This window comes from Morone saxatilis, unplaced genomic scaffold, assembly GCF_004916995.1.
Source record: "Morone saxatilis isolate NCDOM2014 unplaced genomic scaffold, NCSU_SB_2.0 Contig10, whole genome shotgun sequence".
Taxonomy (NCBI): domain Eukaryota; kingdom Metazoa; phylum Chordata; class Actinopteri; family Moronidae; genus Morone; species Morone saxatilis.
This window is the reverse complement of record NW_023339652.1, coordinates 9092408-9113777: the sequence shown is the minus strand read 5'-3', so window position 1 is coordinate 9113777 and position 21370 is coordinate 9092408. Positions and strand designations below refer to the sequence as shown.

At 41.1% G+C, this 21370-nt stretch overlaps 2 protein-coding genes across 15 annotated transcripts in view; both read left to right on the top strand.

The window, feature by feature from the left end:
- The window catches only part of LOC118336754 (serine/threonine-protein kinase WNK1-like), an 85576-nt gene that overhangs the window by 51137 nt on the left and 13069 nt on the right, over positions 1 to 21370 (top strand). For 11 of the 14 annotated variants that reach the window (XR_004797127.1, XM_035673510.1, XM_035673493.1 and 8 more), the window contains exons 11-31: positions 5103 to 5107; positions 7515 to 7607; positions 8508 to 8582; positions 11268 to 11540; positions 13230 to 13300; positions 13436 to 13586; positions 13814 to 13930; positions 14265 to 14375; positions 14573 to 14624; positions 14952 to 15092; positions 15939 to 16866; positions 16954 to 17264; positions 17354 to 17424; positions 17738 to 17794; positions 19158 to 19241; positions 19350 to 19383; positions 19470 to 19537; positions 19853 to 20107; positions 20261 to 20532; positions 20922 to 20997; positions 21094 to 21223. Coding sequence is in view for 13 of the 14 variants with exons in the window: in XM_035673510.1 (XP_035529403.1) it covers positions 5103 to 5107; positions 7515 to 7607; positions 8508 to 8582; positions 11268 to 11540; positions 13230 to 13300; positions 13436 to 13586; positions 13814 to 13930; positions 14265 to 14375; positions 14573 to 14624; positions 14952 to 15092; positions 15939 to 16866; positions 16954 to 17264; positions 17354 to 17424; positions 17738 to 17794; positions 19158 to 19241; positions 19350 to 19383; positions 19470 to 19537; positions 19853 to 20107; positions 20261 to 20532; positions 20922 to 20997; positions 21094 to 21223 (3375 nt within the window). In the remaining variant the exon portion in view is untranslated. The remainder of the gene's footprint in view (positions 1 to 5102; positions 5108 to 7514; positions 7608 to 8507; positions 8583 to 11267; positions 11541 to 13229; positions 13301 to 13435; positions 13587 to 13813; positions 13931 to 14264; positions 14376 to 14572; positions 14625 to 14951; positions 15093 to 15938; positions 16867 to 16953; positions 17265 to 17353; positions 17425 to 17737; positions 17795 to 19157; positions 19242 to 19349; positions 19384 to 19469; positions 19538 to 19852; positions 20108 to 20260; positions 20533 to 20921; positions 20998 to 21093; positions 21224 to 21370) is intronic. The other 3 variants (XM_035673448.1, XM_035673501.1, XM_035673474.1) reach the window with 3 other exon arrangements.
- LOC118336820 (protein transport protein SEC31-like) lies at positions 7 to 5103 on the top strand. The gene has a single exon (XM_035673568.1). The coding sequence runs from the start codon at positions 3420 to 3422 to the stop codon at positions 4920 to 4922; it is 1503 nt and encodes a 500-aa protein (XP_035529461.1). The 5' UTR covers positions 7 to 3419; the 3' UTR covers positions 4923 to 5103.

Sequence of the window (21370 nt, the reverse complement as noted above, 5' to 3'; positions counted from 1 at the left end):
TGTTGTATATTTCTTTGTTTTCATATTTTTAAGCTTGTTTTATTATCCCATTGAGTTGGGAATATGTGCTTGTAAACACATCACCCCCCTCCTCCATGCTTTGTTCATGCAGAAACATCTTATTCAGGAATGATGCAAGATCAAATTTTCTTTCTATAATGCATATTAGAGATATATTTGTAGATGAAACTCCACACGTCATTGTTTATTTACATTACATTATAGTCATCTGGCACGCGTTTGTCCAAAGCAACTTAAAGTAAGTGCATTCAAACTCAGGAATAAGATCTTGATGTCATTAAATGTTCAATTCTTCGAAACTAAACTAGACAACTAAAAGCATGTTCAGTGCTACAGTACAAGAGTTTTCTTATAGGTTTGACCTCTTTTTTTATGGCCGGTAATTTTTTACTTTATTCACACAGGGGATGTTTGCTCAATTGTTGACCTTTTAGCAGTTACAACAGATGAATCACATTCCTTACTCAAGGGCACCTTATAAGTACATGCTAATGGAGAGGCGAGCATTTCTTGTTTAATTTCCCACCCAAGACTTTTCCATCTGGTGACCTTTTGACTTCCAGTTTACCGGCACGGATTTATTGTCCAACTGGATGATCATTCAGTTTGTAGGCTGATTGATTGGATAATTGAATGATGGTTTTGGCTTATTTTTAAGTCTTGCTTCTTTGAAGTAACTTTTCTCAGTAGACTTTTATCCTTATAAATCCTTATCCTTATAAGGTTATTTCATGGAATCAGTGGACTCTGTGTAGACTTGTTTATCTTATTAAGTAACTACTTAATTGAATATCTTGAATAATTGTTCTTTCCTTTTATTTAAAATTGTGTTTTTTTGTTTTGTTTTTTTGTTACTTTTTTCTGTTTCTTCCTATTTCTTTTTTTTTACTGTATTTGTTCACAAGTTGTATTTTTATTTTGTCATTGTGCTATTTGTGTTATAAGTTCTTAACAGTTTGATGAAGAACATGTAAAGGTTTCACTCTATTTAGAAAATTGCCACTAGAACAGTTACTTCATGTAGGAGCTGTGATATTGTTGGTTTTGTTATTTATTTATATAAGTTCTATTTATGGAAATAACAATTCTATGTATTTTTTTAATGTAAAACCATGACATAGTATCATTATTTATTTGGTAACCTTTTCATCATATAATTGATTTTGTTTTTATGCATGTGTTCTGTGGTTTTGTTTTAATTTTACTGCTGTTTGTAATTTCTTTTGTGTTTTAATTTCTTTGTTTGTTTTTCATGTCGGTCCCACCTTCTTCCATCACCCCTCCCTGGCCTACAGCCTGCACTGCGTCGTCGTCGATGTCGTAGCATGTCTATTTGTGTCCCCCCCTTCTCCTACTCTTTTTCCCATGCTCCTCCACCCCTGGCTGTTCCTCCAAGGCAGCCCTCCACCCCTCCTCCAGACCTGTCTTTCTCATCCTCCTACGCCACCACCTCCCCCTGCATGCCTCTCGCAGCTGAGAGAGACACATTCGCTGGGCGCCTCTCCAAGGCCCTGGAGACAGTCCTACCCCTACACTCTGCCTCCTCTGTGCCCAGGGCCAGGCAGCGGAGGGCCAGCCTACCTGCCCTGTTCTCCACCCCTGTAGGTGCACAATCTTAATTCCCAGCGGCCACAGTGGTGGTGAGCACTAGAGAGGAAGGGAAAGAGAGAAAGATGAGGGATATGGGCCACACACGTGTCTACAAGTAGATTTAACTACTAAAACATGTTTTTGTAATTACAGAAGAATGCCCAAAAGTCAGTGTACTTAACAAATAACAGTAATTTGTTTTAACTGCTGGATGACAGGATTGCTAATGAAACAGCTTGTACTACTCATGCTGATGGTGCACAGTTTTTTTGTCACAGCTTTGTACAACTTAGTTTCTATGTAGAGCCAAGTAAATAACCACATGGAGCCAGAACAATGCAATGTACTGGCTAATTAATTCAAAGTGCAAGACTGTAAGAAGAAAATATTGAAGTAGTTTAGTACCACTGAAGCCTTCGCAGTCTCCTTGACTGATTATTGATATGTGTACAGTGTCCGTCCTCTTCATAGTTAACACATTGATAAAGTGTTCTGTATTGAGAGCTGAGCTAACTATGTAGCAAGGAGGTTTAAATTGTGCTGTCTAAGCCAATGCGGAATGTTGCCTTGAAATCTAATCTTACAATATTAAGTCTGTATAATAAAAGTAAAATAAATTAAGAAAATGTATATTCGGTATTCAAGGCATTTTAGATGACACTTTTATCTTTAGTAAGTCAATTAGTGTGACCTCAGACTGTTCAAACTTAATTTGCTTTCAGACACTGCTGTGAGTCATTCTAGCCACCCAACTCTCTTTAGCTCTCTCTTCCTCCCTCTGTCAGACCACCATGTGTTCATATCACATACAGATTGACTGGCTTCAGCGTTAACTTTGCGCTATGATACAAATGTCTAATATCACATGCATCTGCCATCAGGAAAACCGCTTATTTGACAGCAAAAGTTATTGTAGTGGTTTTATGATATTTTGGGCATTATATGTCCTTATTAGACAGCTGACAGTAGAGAGATGGTGAGTGACATGCAACTAAAGTTTTGTCTCGTGTTCAACGCCCTAACCCTCAGGCCACCAGGGTGTTTTTTTACTTTAGAAGTGAAGACAACATGGAAAACACTAAGCCTACATCACATCATAAAGTCTTCTTGCCCCCTAAAAATTGGTATTAGCCAGTGAAAAATCCTGGTTCCTGGTATCCATTCTTGGAAAAAAATGATATAACATTTATGATGCTAACATAGGCCGCAACCAAACTACTCAATAGAATTTGTCGTAAGATTTACAGATTATCTATTTACTTGATCAAAGTGATTTTGCCACTACTTAGTTAGAAGGTCAACATTTTGCAGAGAGAAGCTCTGTAATAAAAGACAGTTTAGTTTTCCTGAGTGCAGATACCTCAGGATATTATCAAGCTTGGATCCAGCCTTTCTTCTCTTTGTATTTACTACCCCACTGCGTGTCTACTTGTGAGCTCGCACTGTGTCTCCCACTTTTACTGTGTTGACTTTTCTTTGTCTGCTTGTCTTTGTGCTGTAACAGTCTGTTATTTGGTCTCTCTGTCTGTTTTACTGCCGCTTTGCGTTATTACCTGTTCTACCTCATCTCATCACTCCTTTTATACAGCTGTTATGTGTTATTCTGTCTTGTCTTAACCACATAATTTTGTTTCTAGTGTGTCAATAGAATATATGTCCTTTTTTTTCTCTTGGTATTGTCCTAAAATTATGCTCTTTAGCACACTGTTTTACACTGCATTTCATGTCGGCCTTTGCTGGTGTTCTCTTTTGCATTCTCTGAGTCTCATTCTTAAATCCATTGTATCTCATTGTCGCAGCAGCATTCAATGTCGCACCACTACAGTGGAGGAGCAGGAGGAGGAGGAGGAGGAGGAGGAGGGAGCATCCCCCTCTCAGCTCTCCCAGACCCCACTACTATTTTCTTTCCCTCCATCCCTGAGCGGCCCATTTCATTCTCACCTCCTCCCACTGGGCCTCCTAAGGCCTACAACACCCAGAGACGCAAAAGCACGTCCATTCTCGAGGCACATACCCGACACTTCCAGCCTGCCTACACTCGCTATGGGAGCAGCCTGCATCCCTTTTCTGGGATGGAGGGAGTTGAGACCCCCTCTCTCTTCATGGTGAATCCCGGTTTTGCAGCAGCTGCTCAAAGACTTGGTGTTGGGGAGCCGCTGCATCACCCAGGACAATCTGACCCAAGTATGTACAGCTACAAAGACATGAGAGCAGAGCATGAGGAAGCAGTGAGGAGATTAAGTCTAAATCAAGCTGCCTTATTGGACCATTATGAAGCCATGGCATATGGAGGATACCCAATGACTGCACAACAGCTTGGCCACTTGAGTTTCCATCAGCACAGGCAAGCAGCAGCTGCAGCTGCTAGTTTGGGTTTTGATCCTGTTCCTCCACCTCAACCTGGGTTCTTGCACCCACACATCATGCAAAGAATGAGTGCACACAGCCCGATCCCTCCACCCTTACCTCCCATGAGTGCACCCACTGGTGGTTCTGTTCCTTCTTCATCATCTGATGGATGCTATCCTCCTCCACAGCATGCTTCCCCTTCTGCTTTTCCTATTTCTGCACCTCCAGTAATGGCTGATGCTCCGCCACCAACTGGAAGTGTGTTTGAGTTCCATTTAGCCGCAGCCGCCGCCGCTGCAGCTGCTGCTGGGGACCCAGGCCTCTTGGCATCCAGACTTTTCCGGGCTCGAAGGAGCTCCATGGACCTCCCTCTGGAGGATAACACTGGAACTGGATCAGGTGGTTCAGGCACGTACAGCCGTCTCCAACCGGTGACAGAAGAGCTGTACTCGTATGTCAGTCCCGAGCTGCCCTTGCCTCCAGGAAGTCTTCTTCTTCACCACACAGGTTTAACCATAAAAGACAGAAGCCCTGAACCTTCCAGTGACTCTTTGGTCTCCTCCGACGCCGGGGAGTTTCAGTCACCTCCTCCCCCACCTCTTCTCCCCCCATTTGACTCCTCAGCTGCTCAGTCCATCCCTCACTCATCCTCCGCTGCGCTCTACGAATCATCCTGCGGAGTGTTTCCCATTGATCCCCAGGGACATCCACCCTCCATGCAGAGCTTTCTCCCTCCCACTCCATCCTCTGAGCACCCTCTTGGGGGAGCATCATCAACTCAGCTGGAGTCTCTGATCCAGAGTGCCTGGGCCAGGCATGGCGGGGTGGTACCAGCCCAACCCGATATGACATATCATGAGTCATTGCTGGCCATGCAGGCCGCTAACCCCACTCTGGTACTGAGTTTAGACCTTAAAAACACCCCTAGACCTCTGGGTCAATTACTAGTTGAAATTATATGAGTTGCTTTTTTAAGCAAAGATCCACAACCAGCTGCTGATATATCATAATTGCTACATTATGGTAGTCTATGCTCTTCATTTCTTGTTTGACTGCAATTTGTCAATATCTCACAGACTAAGGATTTCATATATATGGCCATATGCCTGTAACATTGGAAAGGCAATGAATAGATACATTAAAAATGGTGTAATCCATTAAGTAAGAATCATTCTATGAAAAGCAGCTGAATTAACACATAATAGTAATTTGACCCAGAAGTTGTTATACCAATCCCTGTTTTTTTTTTTTTTACTCTACCGACCCAGAAGCCCCAGCTGATGCTTACTTGTCATCATGTAGTACTTGGTCGTGATTTTAATCCCCTCCAGTCACATCAACACTACAGAGTGAGTCTCATGGTCTGCCTTCAAAATGTCCCACATTATTCATTCTCTGACAGTGTTTGCTTATAGAGGAATTTGTAGAAAAAGGTTAGTCAAGAGCTTCAGTCAGCGGCACTTATAGGATTTATGGGGCCATGACCCACAGCACATCTTGGAACAGCCAAAAACAAAAACATTTGGTTTCAACATAAGAGTCAGTATTGTCAGTCACATAATAATTATTTTAAAAGCAACATTCAGAAGGTAGTCTTTGAGACAAACTCTGGTGTACAAGCTTTATAAGAAAAAAAAGTCTAAGTCCCCTTCCTTTCTGTGTTTATGTTGTGTATTTGATTTATTTCGTCAATATCAGTAAGTAATATTTTGTCTGTATGTTCATATATGAATGTATATGAGAAATGTGTGTTTGTAGGGGTATACTGTATGTGCGGTATACTTGAATTTTTGCTCGTACAAATCCAAAGTCCGGTCTTAAAACAACATTAACTACCTCAGATGCTGAGCATCGTATACGTACAAATACCTGCACATTGAATAGTATGTTATGAATCATTTAAAAAAACATTCAAGTATGATAAAGTGGCAGGAACTTTATCGATTTGTACGGACAAACACACAGAAACATACAACAAAACCAAGGGGCCTTAGACAAACAGAGCAATGTAACCATGCAGATAGACATTTCATTTGTATATTTTAGATTCTTTCTGCTGTTTTGTCTTGTAATTGGTAAAGATCTTGGCTTTAAGTCAGTTCTTTATAATCGCATATTGTCTTGTCATTTCCTGCCCAGACTGGAAATCAACTTCCTACACAAGGTTCAAAGGTCACAGTTCAAAATCATTAAACCCTTAGAATGCTGATATTATCAGTGTCACCTTTACTTTCTTCGTTGTTTACTTTGAACCACTTCCGATCATTGGTCTTTCTTCTCATTTCTTCAATCTTTGTTTTCTGTCATTATCTGTGTTTTTCTTTCATGTCCCTTTATCTTAAGTTCTCTATCTTTCTATACATTTAATTTTATTAGATAGATATCTGTGCTGTGAAATTCGTTATTGTGTTTACGTGACTGCCTATGATGTTTAGAAAAAAGGTAGGTAGCCGCGTGTCTGGTGCAATGTACTTGTGTAAGCTCCCACCGCACTTTGTGGGGGTGGGCTTCATGACAAGTAGAACGTTGCAAACAGCCTTCTAAGGGTTCAGTCAATAGAGAGATTATAACTGTCTGTATGCGGCTGTCCTGTAGTACTGTAGATTATTCGTGAAGGAAAGATCCAGCCCTGTTTGGCTTGATGCTCACTGGACTTTATTGAAAATCTAATTGCAAATAATTCCAAAGTTTAACTTGACTGGAAAAGAAAATACTTTTTAATTAGACTTTCTTTAAGGATTCTTTTAAAAGTCATGTTATGGGGTTTTTTTGCCGATTTTCAGCCCAACAAAGGACAGTTCATACAGTGTTAGGATGAAACCTCAAAAACCTAAACTGGACTATGATTGTATCAGGCTATGTTGCAAGCTCCAGCAACCTGCCATCAAACACATACAACTAAACATGACCCATATTTGCAGTTTCAAGCTTTGGGTTTTACTTTACCTGTTCCTGATTATGGTGTTAGAGTTGGAGCCTGTGTTAGGATATTTTAGGAAAAACAGCTGTGATTTGTTTAAAATCCTCAAATTTAGGTTCAATAATTAATTTTAGTGTTTGGTGTCAGTATACCAGCTTCTACTCTGTGCTTCATTGACTTATCACTACCAATCACTTAGGGTCTGACCTGCATGTTAAGAAAACCCCTGTACTTAACCCCTGCCTAACCCTGGTACTGTGCCTGTACTGTTACACTACAAGCTGTGTATATGTGTATATGCATACAGTAGGTATTTGTGTGCATATATCTGTTGCCATATAGATCCATGTGCTTATGTGTTGTCTCTGTGCATGTGTGCATACACAAGAAGCAAATCTAGACTTATAAACGGATCACTAGCAAACAGCAGAAGTACCTTGTGTTTGCACTCATGTACAGTTTCTGGTCCACAAGCTACAAACATGTTCTGATTATTTCTTGTTTTCTCTCTCTCCTCGTTGCCAATCTCTTGATTTCTCACCTCCATCCTCCATCCTTTTTATATCCCACGACATTGCATCTCTTCCTCTCCTGTCCATCTTTCTTTCTGTCTTTCTATAAATCTGTTTCTCAGCAGCAAGTTCAGGCTCCCACCTCCCAGCCCTCTCCAGGACCCCCTCTGGTCCCTGCCACCACCCAACCTGCTCCTCCTGGGACCCCCCAACAGGTAAGACAACTTGAAAAAACAACTGAAGTAACCCCAAAATTGAAGTCATTTTATACATCCAAACTTATTTTACTCTTCTCTTCTGTAATTGTATCACTTTTTCTCACACTTTTAATACCACATCCTCATAAAGATAAAATACAAAAAAATAAGCCTATTTTTGTGCTTATTCAGTAATGGCGCATATGTTCTCTTTGAAGTTGTTGCCTTCGCTCAAGGTAACCACTCCCACAGAGCTGGCACCTTGCCTGCAGTAATAGCACAGTCTTTCTGAAGAACTGTTTTCCCCCAGCACAAACTGCTGTTATGAACTAATTGCAACCCTAAACTGATTTGATTGAGCATGAAATTGGATGTTAATCGGAGATCAAATGATTCTTGTCAGAAAAAGACGGAATGTATGATGTTTTATTATTTGAAGTAGCACAACAGCCATTCCCTCCCATAATTACACCCCATGTTTATATAACAGTTGTCTTCAAAACCTTAATATTGTATTCACATTTTACTTAATATTTGTTTATATGCTAACAGTTATTTTGAAAGCGTGCAGTCACATTGTTTCTGTAACTTATTGTGGATTGTTATATAAGCTAACAACAAAACAGGAAATTAACAATAAAGGAGATAATATATAACTGAATAATGAATAATGATTATTTAATGAGATACATTTCCTGCTGGTATTTTCCATGTAATTTTGGTTTCTCATAACTGGGAATTGAGTTTATCCAGGTTATTATATACAAGACTGTGCAAGCTAGCAAAAGTACTTAAAAAGAATACTAGCGTTAATGTAAATGTTTACATTTATGATTTTGTCATTTCCTCTCTTCTTTCCTCTCACACTACTCTCTCTCTCTGTCTCACGCTCTTCCTTTACTCTCTCTGTGTCTCCAGGTTGTTTCAGGCAATCAGAGTATTACGTCAGTTCAGAGCCCCACACACACATCTCTGCCGCAGGCATCTGCACAGGTACGTAAAGTACTGTGGCACCACTAGTTGAAACATATGTATGCAACACAATACTTCATAAACACATTCCTAGTGCACAGAAGCTGACACTGCTATGCTAATATCTAAGCTGAAGCCAATCTAATAAACACACCTCGGGGTTCCAAAGAGCTCTCTGTTATCGTTGTTTCCCATACACGCTCAACTGTGGATGTATTCATACACTGAAGCACATACAGCGTGGGGAAATAGCTGAAAAACACATAAACTACTTACAAACCGTGTGCCACTCAGAGGTCATATGATTGGATTCTTTTTTTTTCCTTTTTCAATTCAGTTATCTACCCACCTGACTGACTCACAGACACTTATTATCAGCTAGTCATTATTAAATATATATATTAAATATGTCACATAGCCACTGCGTAACTCATGTTGACAAAAACAATTTAAGTTCATATTCAATGTCGTTCTTGGTCTGTGTGTTATTATTGCATGTTTTGCTCTTCTTTTTTCACTGTATACTCTTTATTTCTTCTGTTTCCCTTCCTTTTTTCTGTTTCTCTCAACGGCATGCTGCTTATGTTCATCACTGGGTTTGTTTTAATGCGTATGTGTTGTACATGCCTACTTGTACCGTCTGTACGCATGTGTGCTTGTATGTTTGGTCGTATGCGTTTTGTGCACAAAATGGATGGGTGTGTGTGTGTTTTGTGCGTTTCTAGTTTTTAGACCTCACTCCTTCTCCCAGTATAGAACATCTTTTTTTTCTATACCAAGCTGCTAAGCTAGCTCTGGTTCAGGTACATTTTATATATGGCAGTGTATGTGGCTAAGTGTGTTTGTATGTGTGCCTCCTAGTTAGTAATTATGTGTCTAAATGATTTAGTGCGCAAATCTGTTTGACATCCCTCTTGTTTTGTGCTTTTTGGATATAGCTTTGTCTTTTAGCCCCCTAGTTCTCCTTTGTTCATCCCAGATGCTCCAACTAACCATCTTATTAAAAGCACGGCTTATAAATACATGAGTTCCTTGTTAGGAAATTAAGATGGCTAATATATCCTGGAACAGAACTGATGAACAGTAAAAGGTGAATATGGGTAACAATGGGCAGTGAAGAATCTTAAAAGGTGTGTATCCAATATTGCATTGTGTTAAAGAAATATTCATATTATTTAGGTTGCCTCCTGAGGACTTATAGGCAGGTAGCACTCTGTAAAAAAGTCACTGAGCTGATGCTTACATTTAAAGTGCATCTGCAGTTATATACATATGATTATAGTATGGATAATAACATAAGTTTCACATCAGATGGTTTAAGGGTATTTTGCACAATACCTATGCATTTAAAGATTGACCACATCAAGTAACAGTAAGTTAATCAGATTGACTGGCTTTTTGGTTATGCACTATTTTTACCCCCAGATCTTTGTGTTGTTGTGTATAAAAAGACAAAAAATATTTTTTTATGATTCCCTGTGGTGTTATTTACTGAGTGGGAGCAGTTTCTTTGTGAACGAGATCACACACGCATGTGACACACAGTCCTCCTAGTGGTTTCACACTATTTCACTGATTGACAGGTGGCTATAATGTGCCAAGATACACAGCAATGCATCAACAAAGACAGTAAAGAAGACTGCTAGCCAGTTAACATGGAAGTAAACTGTGCAGGTTTTACTTTTAAGAAAAATCTTTTTTTGCATTGAGGCAGAAAATGCACATGCTCAAGGACACACACAACACTAAATGTAAAAGTAACTTTTGTTTGCTTACAAGAAAAAAACTCCACAGGGCACATTTTTATGACCACAAAATGTTAAGCCTTGGATTTCTATATATGAAAAGTTAATTTTGACCTTTTTTACATGTGCTTTAGTTTTTAGAATATTTTTTTCATCCAAGGCCCCATGACTTTGAATCATTGTTTCCATGACTTTGAAGACACTGTTCTTCAAACAGATTTCCCAGAAGTAAAGCAGTATTGCTTAAAGACTTCACTCATAGCTTCTTAAATCACTTTGTAAAGTATTTTATAGGTAGTGTAGTTTTTTTAACCGTTTCTCCACTGTTGCCTGCCTACATTGTGCCTAGATTTTGCTTGCTCTTCCACTGTCTGTAAAGTCACACTGTACTTTGTCTGAGAGATCTAAGCTGTTTGTGGTTGCATGATCTTAGAGTCATGTGTGTTTTACACAATTGCCTGTCACAGAGTTTGTTTTTTGAGATGCTGTCACTAATTGGCTTGATCAATGTTCCAGTTGTCTTGCTCGGAAAGTGGTTTGTAGAGGGTCTCGGGAGTGAAACGTGTCAGTAATGGGTCAGTGAACTATGGCTGGCTCTTTGTCCTGGTGTCTTTATTTTAACATTATTTATCATGGAGATCAATAAAGACCCAGACTCACAGCTAACATTCATCTTTTGAAGTCTTTATTCTATTTTAAGTGAACCCAAAGTTAAACTAAAGAACAGCTTTAGCTCACTGTTCCATTACCCAGGCAACTGACTTTAAATATGTCTGTGGTCATCACATCTGATCACTTGCTGGGTTAATCTACTTCCTCATCTTCCGTCTGACGTTGCCGCCTCCCTTTTCTCACCTTGTCCTCCGACCCGTCCTCTGCCTTATCTACCTTCTTCTTTCTCCCATCTTTTTCCTCTCTGTCTCCTCCTCTTTCTCTTTCTGGCCCTTCCTCCTCTTCTCAGCCCAGTGTAACTCCATCTACTGTTTCCTTGGTGACCCTGCCCTCTCCGTCGCCGTCCCTCCCCGTTACCGTGCCAACCACGGTCAAGGCTTCCCCTCCCACTCCTCTGCCACTCCCTGTTGGGGTGATGCCTACTATTGTTTCCCCTCCTTCTCCTCCTCCTCCTCCTCCTCCTCCTGTGCCCACACCTGTGCCTCAGCCATTGGCTACCGTGGTGCCAATCATCAGTGTAGTCACCGCCCCGCCTGATACTCCCATGGAAGCCCCTCCCCAGGTACTGGACAGTCAAACCCACCAAGTGGATGTCTTGTCCCTGTTCACTGTGCTCACATTTTCCGCAGTTGAATGCTGCAGGCTGTTGTTTGAAATCACTGTCTTAAGCCTTGGGTTATGAGTTAGGATTTTTCCCATTGTTTTTATGGTCCAAGATATGTGTTCGATTGGGGAGTTTTTCAAACTTTTTTGTGGGATTCTCCGAACTGCACGTCGTCATAAATAGCCCGTTTCAGCTGATGAATGCCACCGGTCCATGAGGAGGTGCACATCATTATCAGCTGTTTGGCTCTGTGTGTGGCAAAGTTTGAATCATAAAAGTCACCCAAGACTAAAAAGACAAATTTGACACTGCAGAGCTGGCTGTCAGAAATCAAATTTAGCAGTTTGTAGAGTGGTATTAAAGGACCTGAAGCTCCATACTGTGACATTAATAAAGAGGGAATGGTTTAACTTGGAATTAGATAAAAGAAAATATTATAGCCTACAATGGGGGATGTTACACTGTCAGTGCAACAGAAGATGGTCCAGGAAAGCAACCTTCATAAAGACAGCTGAGAATTGAAATGTATACGTGTCTGTTCTTAAATATGCCAGTAAAAATCATAGAATCTAAAAAACACTCAGACTGAACAGAATATTAATTGTATATTAGGTTTGTTTTAGTTATACATTTTATTTTGGGTAATATAAGTATCGTATTTGATAACCTTTTATCAAATACCTACCTTTTTTGTTTGTTCATAGTGGTTCTTTCATGAGTAGTTTGGATATCATTTTTAAATGGCAGCCAGATTTGAGATGCACTCTGAACAACTATTGTTACCAGTTTATTAGTTGATTTGATTGATTTTAAATTTGATCCATATTTGCTTATCCATATCCATTCAAATAAATGTTACTGCCTAAGTTCACATTTAAAGTTCATACGTTTTAGTGATAATTAATGATGAATGTGTGGCAATGATAAAGGTTGTAGTCTCATTTTATGATATCCATGATGATGTGCTGATAATATGCTGGTTTACTGTTTATTTACATAGAATAACCAGTCTGGTGTTTCGTGTTGAGCAGTTTCTGTGGCTTGGTTTGAGTGTAGCAACACTGATTTACTTAAAAATTGCAGAATCAAGCAGTAATTGTTGGAAAGACTTCCTTGGTTGTTTGTGTGATGTCACTGAGCCAGTGAACACAGATTTAAAACATCTGTGAAAACTGCAAGACAGTTTCGATTGGTCTTCAAATAAATGATGTCAAATAGAATCCACAGATTGCCTTTTGGTCCACATACAAGAGTCGTCCTTAGTTGAACTCTGCTGTAACTCGGACCATTTCTTTTTAAGTAATCATTTATAGATCTTAATTATTGTACAGGGTTGCATGTGGAGATGAATACACAGTTTCGTTTCTCCTTTTGTGGCAGTTCTTGCTTCGCTCCTTTTGTTTCATGCTCCAGTTTTAGTTGTTCAGTTCTATTCTGATGTGTTCTATCCCTGTCTTTCCTTTTAAATCTAAAATCATGACCTTGCAATCTAGTTAGTTTTCTCTCTTTCTTTTGGTATACTTTGCTTGTATTTCATGCTTTTTCTGTTGTATTTTCTTCCCCTAAATCTCTGGTGTTTAGTGGTGATGGCGATCAAATTGATTGTGTGTGTATGAGCCTTTTCATGTGACTGTGTGTGTGTTTCAGTCTGCTTCTCAGTCTTCAGAGCTGTCCCAGTCCCAACTACAGCCACCTCAAGTTCTCTCATCTATAGAAAGGTAATACATTTACGCACTTACTGAACTGATGTCACATCCCTCAAACAAAAGCAAACTAGTCTTTTTGATGCTGTCTCTCACTTAGCTTCTATTTACCTCTTTTTCTCTTATTAAACGTGCCTGTCTGTACCTCAGTGGCCACTCTGAGACTTCAGGTCTGAGCGATGGCAACGAGGGAGGTGGAGGTCGCCATGAAGGTCGCTCCACCAAGCGACATCAGAGACGTTCTGTGCGAAGTCGATCACGCCACGAGAAGCTCTCCAAGGCGAAACTCAATGTTCTAAATGTAATGGCTCATCCTATAAATCCTATGAAATCATAATTAAACCATAAATCCTCTTTTATACTGTACCACTGTGGGGATGTTTATTGGTTGTTACAGAGTTATGAGCTGCAATAAAAGTAATGAGAAACATCTAATCGAGATAATCATCTGTTTACATTCTGTCTTTCTTTCTAATTGTATTTTTCCTTTCTTTATGTACTTCTATATGTGCTGTGTGTGCATGTTAGATCTCCAATCGAGGAGACAGGGTAGCAGAATGTCAGCTGGAGACCCACAACAGGAAGATGGTGACGTTCAGGTTTGACCTGGATGGAGACAACCCCGAGGAGATTGCCCAGATCATGGTACACACACAGTCTCTCGTTTGATTTTTTTCCCCACAACTTTGATTTGATTCATTTACTCTCTTTCCAACCATTCGTAACTCTCTATAAAGGCTGTAATAGGCTTCACATGCCAGTGCACATGCCATCTACTCTTTGTCTAGCAAAACCACTAATGCACACGTAATTGCTGTGGCTCTTTGTGCTTTCATTGAGAGTGTTGTCACCAGCACAAGGCAAAATTACACCTCTGTGGCCAACACACTGGCATAGGAAGTATAAACCAGTCTGTAGTTTTGTTTCTGTTACACAGACATTTTAATCTGACTTTTTTTCCTTGCGTGTGTGTGTCCAGGTCCAGAGTGAGTTCATCCTGGAGAGTGAGAGGGAGTCGTTCATTGAGCAGGTCAGAGAGGTGATAGAGAACGCTGATGAGAAGGGTCTGGAGAGAGACACAAACAGCCAGGTAAACACAACACCGAGTCTTTATTTCTTTCTCTCTTTTCGTGTTTTGGGAGTTCAAGAGTTGCTGGTGCATAGTTTCAGTTGCTGGTGTTGGGTTTTTGATAGAAAAATACTAAATTAGCTGCTGTTTTTTTTCATGAAATTTCTATTGCTTTTATATAGTGTGTGTGCATATATTGTTGTCTTGTTGATCTGCAGATGGCAGGTGATAAGGAGCAACAGATTCCTGCTATATCTGTCCCCATGCCAGGTAAAAACAACAAAATAAAAAGCCTTAGAATAACAGGCACCTGTTTGAGTGTCCATGGGGCAACAGGGCGGCACAGGCAACTATAAGACCTAGCTCTAGGCGTCTCTGTCAATGAGCACAGCAATGAATTCCTATTAAATTTATAGACAAGACAGAATTTCCACAGAAATATTTCATTTTTTCTCTTTAAAACTTCTATTCTGCATCCCTAATGCTTCCTGTTGCTTATTTTGCAGCTGAACTGTTTAAGAGAATAGTAGTTTGCATGCTATTCTCTCAGAGATTAACAAATAACAATGCTGTGTATTGACATTCATCTCTTCCCAGACATCCCTCCTAGTGCAACAGCACAAGTGGTCCATTCAGCAGGTCGGAGGTTCATTGTCAGCCCCGTACCTGAAGCCAGGCTGAAGGAACAAATGTTTCCTACCTCTCCTTCTCCTGCCCCTGCACCTCCTATTGAAACTGGTAAGGATTGGGTGTGTGTGTGTATGGCCTTTAAAGCTCAGTTGTTTTCGTTCCCAAAACAGTAAGATACAAATCTTTCTTAGCAAGATAAGAAGTTAATGTTAAGAGAATTACACAATTTTGATGAGTATCACATTGAAGAAGAGAAAGAAGTGATCAAATAAATGGCAGATTTTTTCTTCTACTGCAAACACACACAAATGCTCACTAAATGACAGTGTACTTTGCCACGTGCATTGTTATCAGATTAAACTGTAATGCTTTTAGAGGAAATTGCCCAAATGTTCTGTCCAAATTCAATAAGACACTGGCATTTATTAAAATTGATACCAAAGGATCTTCTGGTGGATCACTGGAATATTAATAGCTTTATCTGATCTATATTTAGATACTGTAGAATTTAAACATTATTCCATCCAAATAAATCAAAAATACCTACACAACCTTACCCAGTGTTCTAAAAACTAAAGAAAACCTCAGAAACACCCTGTGAGACAGAAGGAGACTACTTTTAAAGATCAAGATTGATGCAGCAGAACCAGAGACACACACACGTTTGTCTTCCTTCCACACCCCCAGATTTATTTCATTTTTCAAACTTAGTAGTCTGTACAACTCCACATATTCAGTAGTACTCAGCAGGACTTTGATATGTAAAAATAGTTCCCCTTTAACTACAGCACCTCCTCTGAAAGTTACCTTCCCAGATATATGACCTGTTTTAAGTGGGCCAGTTACACCCAATATCAATCTCCAAGTCAGTGAAAACAACAATGAAAAGTATACTGTTAGGTCAAAGACTACAGGATGGACCTCGGGAATTGAAAGTGTTTCTTTTTTTCCCAGTTCCTCCGGCTTCAGCTCAAGCTCCATCTCAGACTCCAGGCCAAGGTATGGTGTTGTCCCAGTCTGCCGGAGCAATCAGCTTACAACAAGCTTTCTCTGAGCTCCGACAGAACCAGAATCAGTTTGATGCAGGACCAAGCACAGCCCCAGCTTCTATCCACTCCACCCATCCTCCTCTGCATCCTGTAGTAGCTTCTGTCCCCTCACAGGCTAGCACAGTCACTCCTACTGTGGATCCTACTGCTGGACTTGTCTCTTCTAATTTAAACCAGGCACAGGATCAGGTCTTGGAGTCCTCTCTTCCCCCTTCTTCTGCCTCCTCCACCCCTTCCTCAATGCCTGCTGTTTGTCTCAGCCCTCCTTGTTCCTCCTCCCCTCCTCCTACTGTGGTGAATCAGTCCATCCTTCAGTCACAGCCGGGGATACAGGCTGTGTCCCAACCCCAGGGCCAAGCACAAATTCAGCCCCAGGCTTTCACACAGCCACAGTCTCAAACTGTTTCTGCTGTTATTGCTACTTCAGTACCTTCAACTTTACCACCGGCCAGCATCCCCCCAGCAATGCTCACCTCCCCTCCTCCCGCCCAGACTGCTCCCCTTGTATCCTCCCCTCCCTCCTCCACTCTTACAGCAAGTGAAGTCTCCTCCGATCGTCCGTCGGCCTCTCCCACCTCCTCCTCCACTACTTCCCTTTCATCCTCTGTAATCCCCACTACTGCCATCCCAGGCCCCCAGCTTGCTCTTGCTGCCACTTCCCATCCCACTTCCCACCCCGCTCCCCCTCCCTCCTCCTCCCCTTCCTCTGCTGTGGGGCTCCAGCCAGTGACCACCAATGTTCCTTTGGTCCAACCAACCTTGGTCCACTCGCAGCCGCAGACAGCAGCCCTGCCCGGGCAGCCGCACACACACTGTGGGGAATGCGATGCAAGGTGAGTGGTGGTAGATATTAAGTCTCTTTACTAGTTTCTTTTACTTATTAGCACTGAATTAGGAAACTTAATTGATATCTTTCTCAGGTGTGAGGAGTCCCAAGGCAAACCGGATGACATCCAAGCCCTGGAGAAGAAGCTGCGGTCACTCTTCATGGATCTCGGTGGAGGGATGACTTCCACACAGGGAGACATCTTAGTTGCTGACCCTGCCTCTGGAGCCACCGTGCCAGGTACCTCTTCCCCAATGGGCCCCTGCTCTACCTCTAGCACATCTGTCACCACACCTGGCTCCAGCCAGCCGGCCATTCCCCCTCAGCCCCCCTCCAGCCTTGCACTGGGGTCACCTGCTCCAATCCAGGGTCCTGGAACGCCTATCTCCACCCCTGCACAGATTGGTAGGTAGATGACTGTGTGTTTATGCATATGTGCTAGCGTGAGTTGACCTGTGTTTTAATAATTTTGCTGACTGACTTTGTGATTTCAGTGTCTTCAGTCGTCCCTGCTTCATCCTTTGGCCAGACCACTCCATCCAAAACTCCCTTATCCAGGGTACCGGTGAGTGATCCAGTTTACCTGTATACAGCAATGCTATTAGATCTAGTTCAACCATTAGTAGTTGAATTACTTATTTGATTAGTGTTTATTTTTTATGTTTTCCTTCTAAAGGTCAAGATGTTAATTTAATCTTTAGTAATGATTGGTGTTCCAAGATGTTTCTACTCACTTTCCTTACATCTCATCTGGCATGGAAATTTCTTTTAACATTCTCCACAATGGGACCACATTCTTATAACCTCCTCTACAAATCTTTTCTCTTTTATTTCTCCCACTCTGTGTCTTCTCATCACCTTTCTGTCCCTGGGATTAGGCCAGTTCTCCTCCTTCAGAACTCCTGCCATCTTTCCCTGGACCTTGTCTAATACAGGTGTTTTTTATTTGCTCATTTTTAGAGTTTCCAATGCAATGCAATACTGTATTCAAACTGAGCTTATAATGCTTATGGTTACGGTTCCATGTCCTATCTGTTGTGCATAACTTGTGCTATTGCTGTGCAAAAAGACATTTAATTTATACTGCATATTAACAGCCAGTAAAGCCATGAATTCATCTCACTTTAACATAAGAAGATTGCATTCTTAACAACAGAATACACATACATACACACATACACATCAGAATAAAGACAGTAGAACTCTTAACAAGAACGTAACATAAAATAGATGCATTCAACTACAAAGAAATGTCTCTACTTTAAATAAAAAATAACGATAGAGGATAAAAGAAAGTAGGATCAGAGAGAAGCTGGTTAAAAGAGAGAGTGAGAGACTGTGAAATTGGACAGAGGTGGCAGGCAGGCAGTCTGAGGACTGGGTACTTCAGGGCAGAGACGACACCTAACTGACTTTAATTTTCAGACTGTTTTGTTGTGGCTGTGAATGCTGCCATGTAAAAATAGACCTCCCACTGAACAGTGACTTGTAGCTCCTTTATGAAAAAGCTGACCTGCTAACATTCACTTCTCGTCCCTTATGTAACTCTCATGGGCGAGACTTGTCCCATTTGATTAAGATAATCCTGCTGTAGTAGAAGCTCTCAAGGGATTTGATTTTAATGATTACTTTTTTAATTGCAGTTAAAATGCTCGAGAGAGTAGAATACCTTATTACATTACCTGTGTTTGTGTGTGTCACAGCACAGGAGATGGGTCTGGGAGGGATAATGCCTTTTGACAGTGCTTTCAGTTTTACCACAAAAAACGTCTTTCTAATTACTACGGTTTTTGAATGAAGCCTTGTAACAAATTGGACCAAGAGATGAGGAACTCTTGTTCTGTGTTCTGTGTTTGCCTGTTCAGTCACAGTTGATTGGATCACGAGATAACAGTGCAAAGCTTTGTGTAGCTACTGGGGCTCGGCAATATGGTTAAAATCTCATCAAAATATTAATAACAATACCAATTAGTTGTGTTTCACAGTTATGCGTTACATGACACCAAACTCTTCATACGATTAAAACAAAACCTTCAATTAGCCAGTTTTGTGATTCTTCTGGCTTGGAATCATTCATTTAGACAACACCAATTTGTAAAATGATAGAATCATATCTTCTAAATGTTTTTCCAAAATAATAGTGAATTATGGTCCAGCCTTAGTAGCCGTACATGCGTGCTTTTGGCTGATCTGCGCTTGTATTGCTAATTAACTTGTGTGTGTGTTTGCTTTTTTGTGTGTGTGTGTGTGTGTGTGTGTGTGTGTGTGTATCTAAACGTGTATCTTATGTTTTTCCAGTCCCAGCAGCCTCTAGAGGACCTGGATGCTCAGTTGAGGAGAGCGCTGAGCCCAGAGACTGTTCCTGTCAGCACACACACACAGGTAAACACGCACATGTTTGGATATTAGTCTGTTAACTTACACTGACATTGTATATACTGTTGTAATTCAATATTAACCCATTATCTTCTCTCTCCGTGTTAACCCCAGGGCTCTCACAGCGGATTACCTTCAGTGGGACAAAGTATGTGTATTATTAAATCTATTAATCTATGCATCTATATCTGTGTTTAATCTGTCTGTTTAATATCTGTTACATCCATCTTTCAGTTCCCTTCTCTCTGGAGGAAGACACTGTGTCCCCCTCTGTTCCTGGAATTAAACTGGGAAGATTTCAGGTAAGATTTCCCTCACACTACAGACCACACACGACTGTCTATGCATTTTTTATTTTTTTTGCCATGTGTCTAAGGGTGACATAATAATTAAAGGCAGTAAAAGGCCATTATAAACGTTTCATTTTGGGATGTGAACTCTTCTTTGTCTGGATATGTTGATTCAAACTTATTACACAATTTTTGAAATGGCGTATCATGGAAAAACTAGAGGAAATACAAGGAATGGAATTTTAATTAGGAAGAAAACCTGTTGAATAGCTAAGTATTGCTGTATGTCTCTATCGTCCCCTTTCTCTTACTCTTCTCACTCATTAGGTCTCGTTGGCTACTGAGGAGCCTCCTGTCAAACGCCCGGCCTGCACTGAATCTTCCTCCACCACCTCCTCCTCCTCATCTTCTTCGTCCTCGTCGTCCTCCAGTCTCTCCAGCCCGGAGAATACGCTGCACAAGGACGCCTTGTCTCCTCTGAAAGGGGGAGGAGGAGATGTTGTAGACGGACTCCCACAAAGGACCCCCTTCACTTTACCCTGCCCCTCTCCTAAGCCCACCACTACCATCGGACGCTTCCAGGTATTTCCTGTTTTTGTATCTTGTAGTGAAATGAGTGAGGGGCTTCTTTGCTACAGGTACCACACAAACTGAAAAACAACCAGTGCTTTCACATTCTTTGTCCCACTTTGTCCCACTCATTATTTAATTCAATATTTTATTCTTTTATTTCAGGTTACCACCAACCCGGAGGCCCGTGTGGGTAGATTCTGTGTGAGTCGTGCCCAGGAGCAGAGCCTTGAGTCCAGGCAGACCCCTCCGCCCGCTGCACAGGCTGCTAACGGACCCAGTGATCCTGGGCAGATTTTGAGTCCGGATTCCACTCATAAAGCCTCGCTGCCGAGTCTAAACAACAACTCCTTCAATAACTCCTACATCAGCAGTGACAACGACTCAGAATTTGAGGATGAAGACTTCAAACGGGAAGTCAGCCGCCTTAGAGAAAAGCAAGTTATCCTTTCCTCTCTTCTCAGAAATTTTAGAGAAAAGAAAGTTCTGTTGCCCTATCAACACTTCTGTTAGTGAGGTTAACTGCTCTGAAGTAAACCAGATTTTGCTCTCGTCTTTCTCCTCCCTCTGTGCCCCCAAAAATAGAAGGCTGTGCTCTGCTTCTCTTTTCTCTTCCTTTTCCTCTTTCCTCACCCTCAAGAATGAGGTCAAGAACTCACTTTACTCATTACTTCTTTCTCTTCTTCTTTTCTTGAAAAGAGATGTTAAGCACTTCACAGAACATTAGGCCCTCCCCCTCTCTTCTTGCTTCCTCACCCTCATTGTTACTTTCTTTCTTAAGCCTGTTCCTCATATTTTTTCATTCATTCCTTCCTTCTACCACCAGGCACATGCGTGAGATTCAGGCCCTCCATTCCCGCCAGAAGGAGGAAATAGACTGTCTCTTTACCAAGCTGGGAAAGGTAACTCACCTTGGTTACATCAGTGCAGACATTAGAAACATCCCATCACATACAGTATGTAGCAAGCAACCGTTCTTTCCTTTGGCCACGGTGTAGGTTCCTCCAGCCACAGTGCTCCCTCCAGTTATAGCCTTGACTGGCAGGAGGAGACGACCTACCAAAAGCAAATCCTCCAAATCGTCCAGAACCAGCTCTACGCATGGCAGCAAGAGTCCGTTACAGCCAGGTAGGCTCTTGTTTAAACATTTATATTAAAGAGTTGGTTCAACCCAAATTCCAAAGAAACATCGTTTCTTACTTACCTTTAGTGGTAACTACCCATGCAATGGTTGGTTTGATTCATCCAGGTTTTTATATATCTATCTGTAAGATT

What these genes read in the sequence shown, in the direction of transcription:
- LOC118336820 (XM_035673568.1), top strand. Translation starts at nt 3,420, where the DNA reads ATGTCGCACCACTACAGTGGAGGAGCAGGAGGAGGAGGAGGAGGAGGA.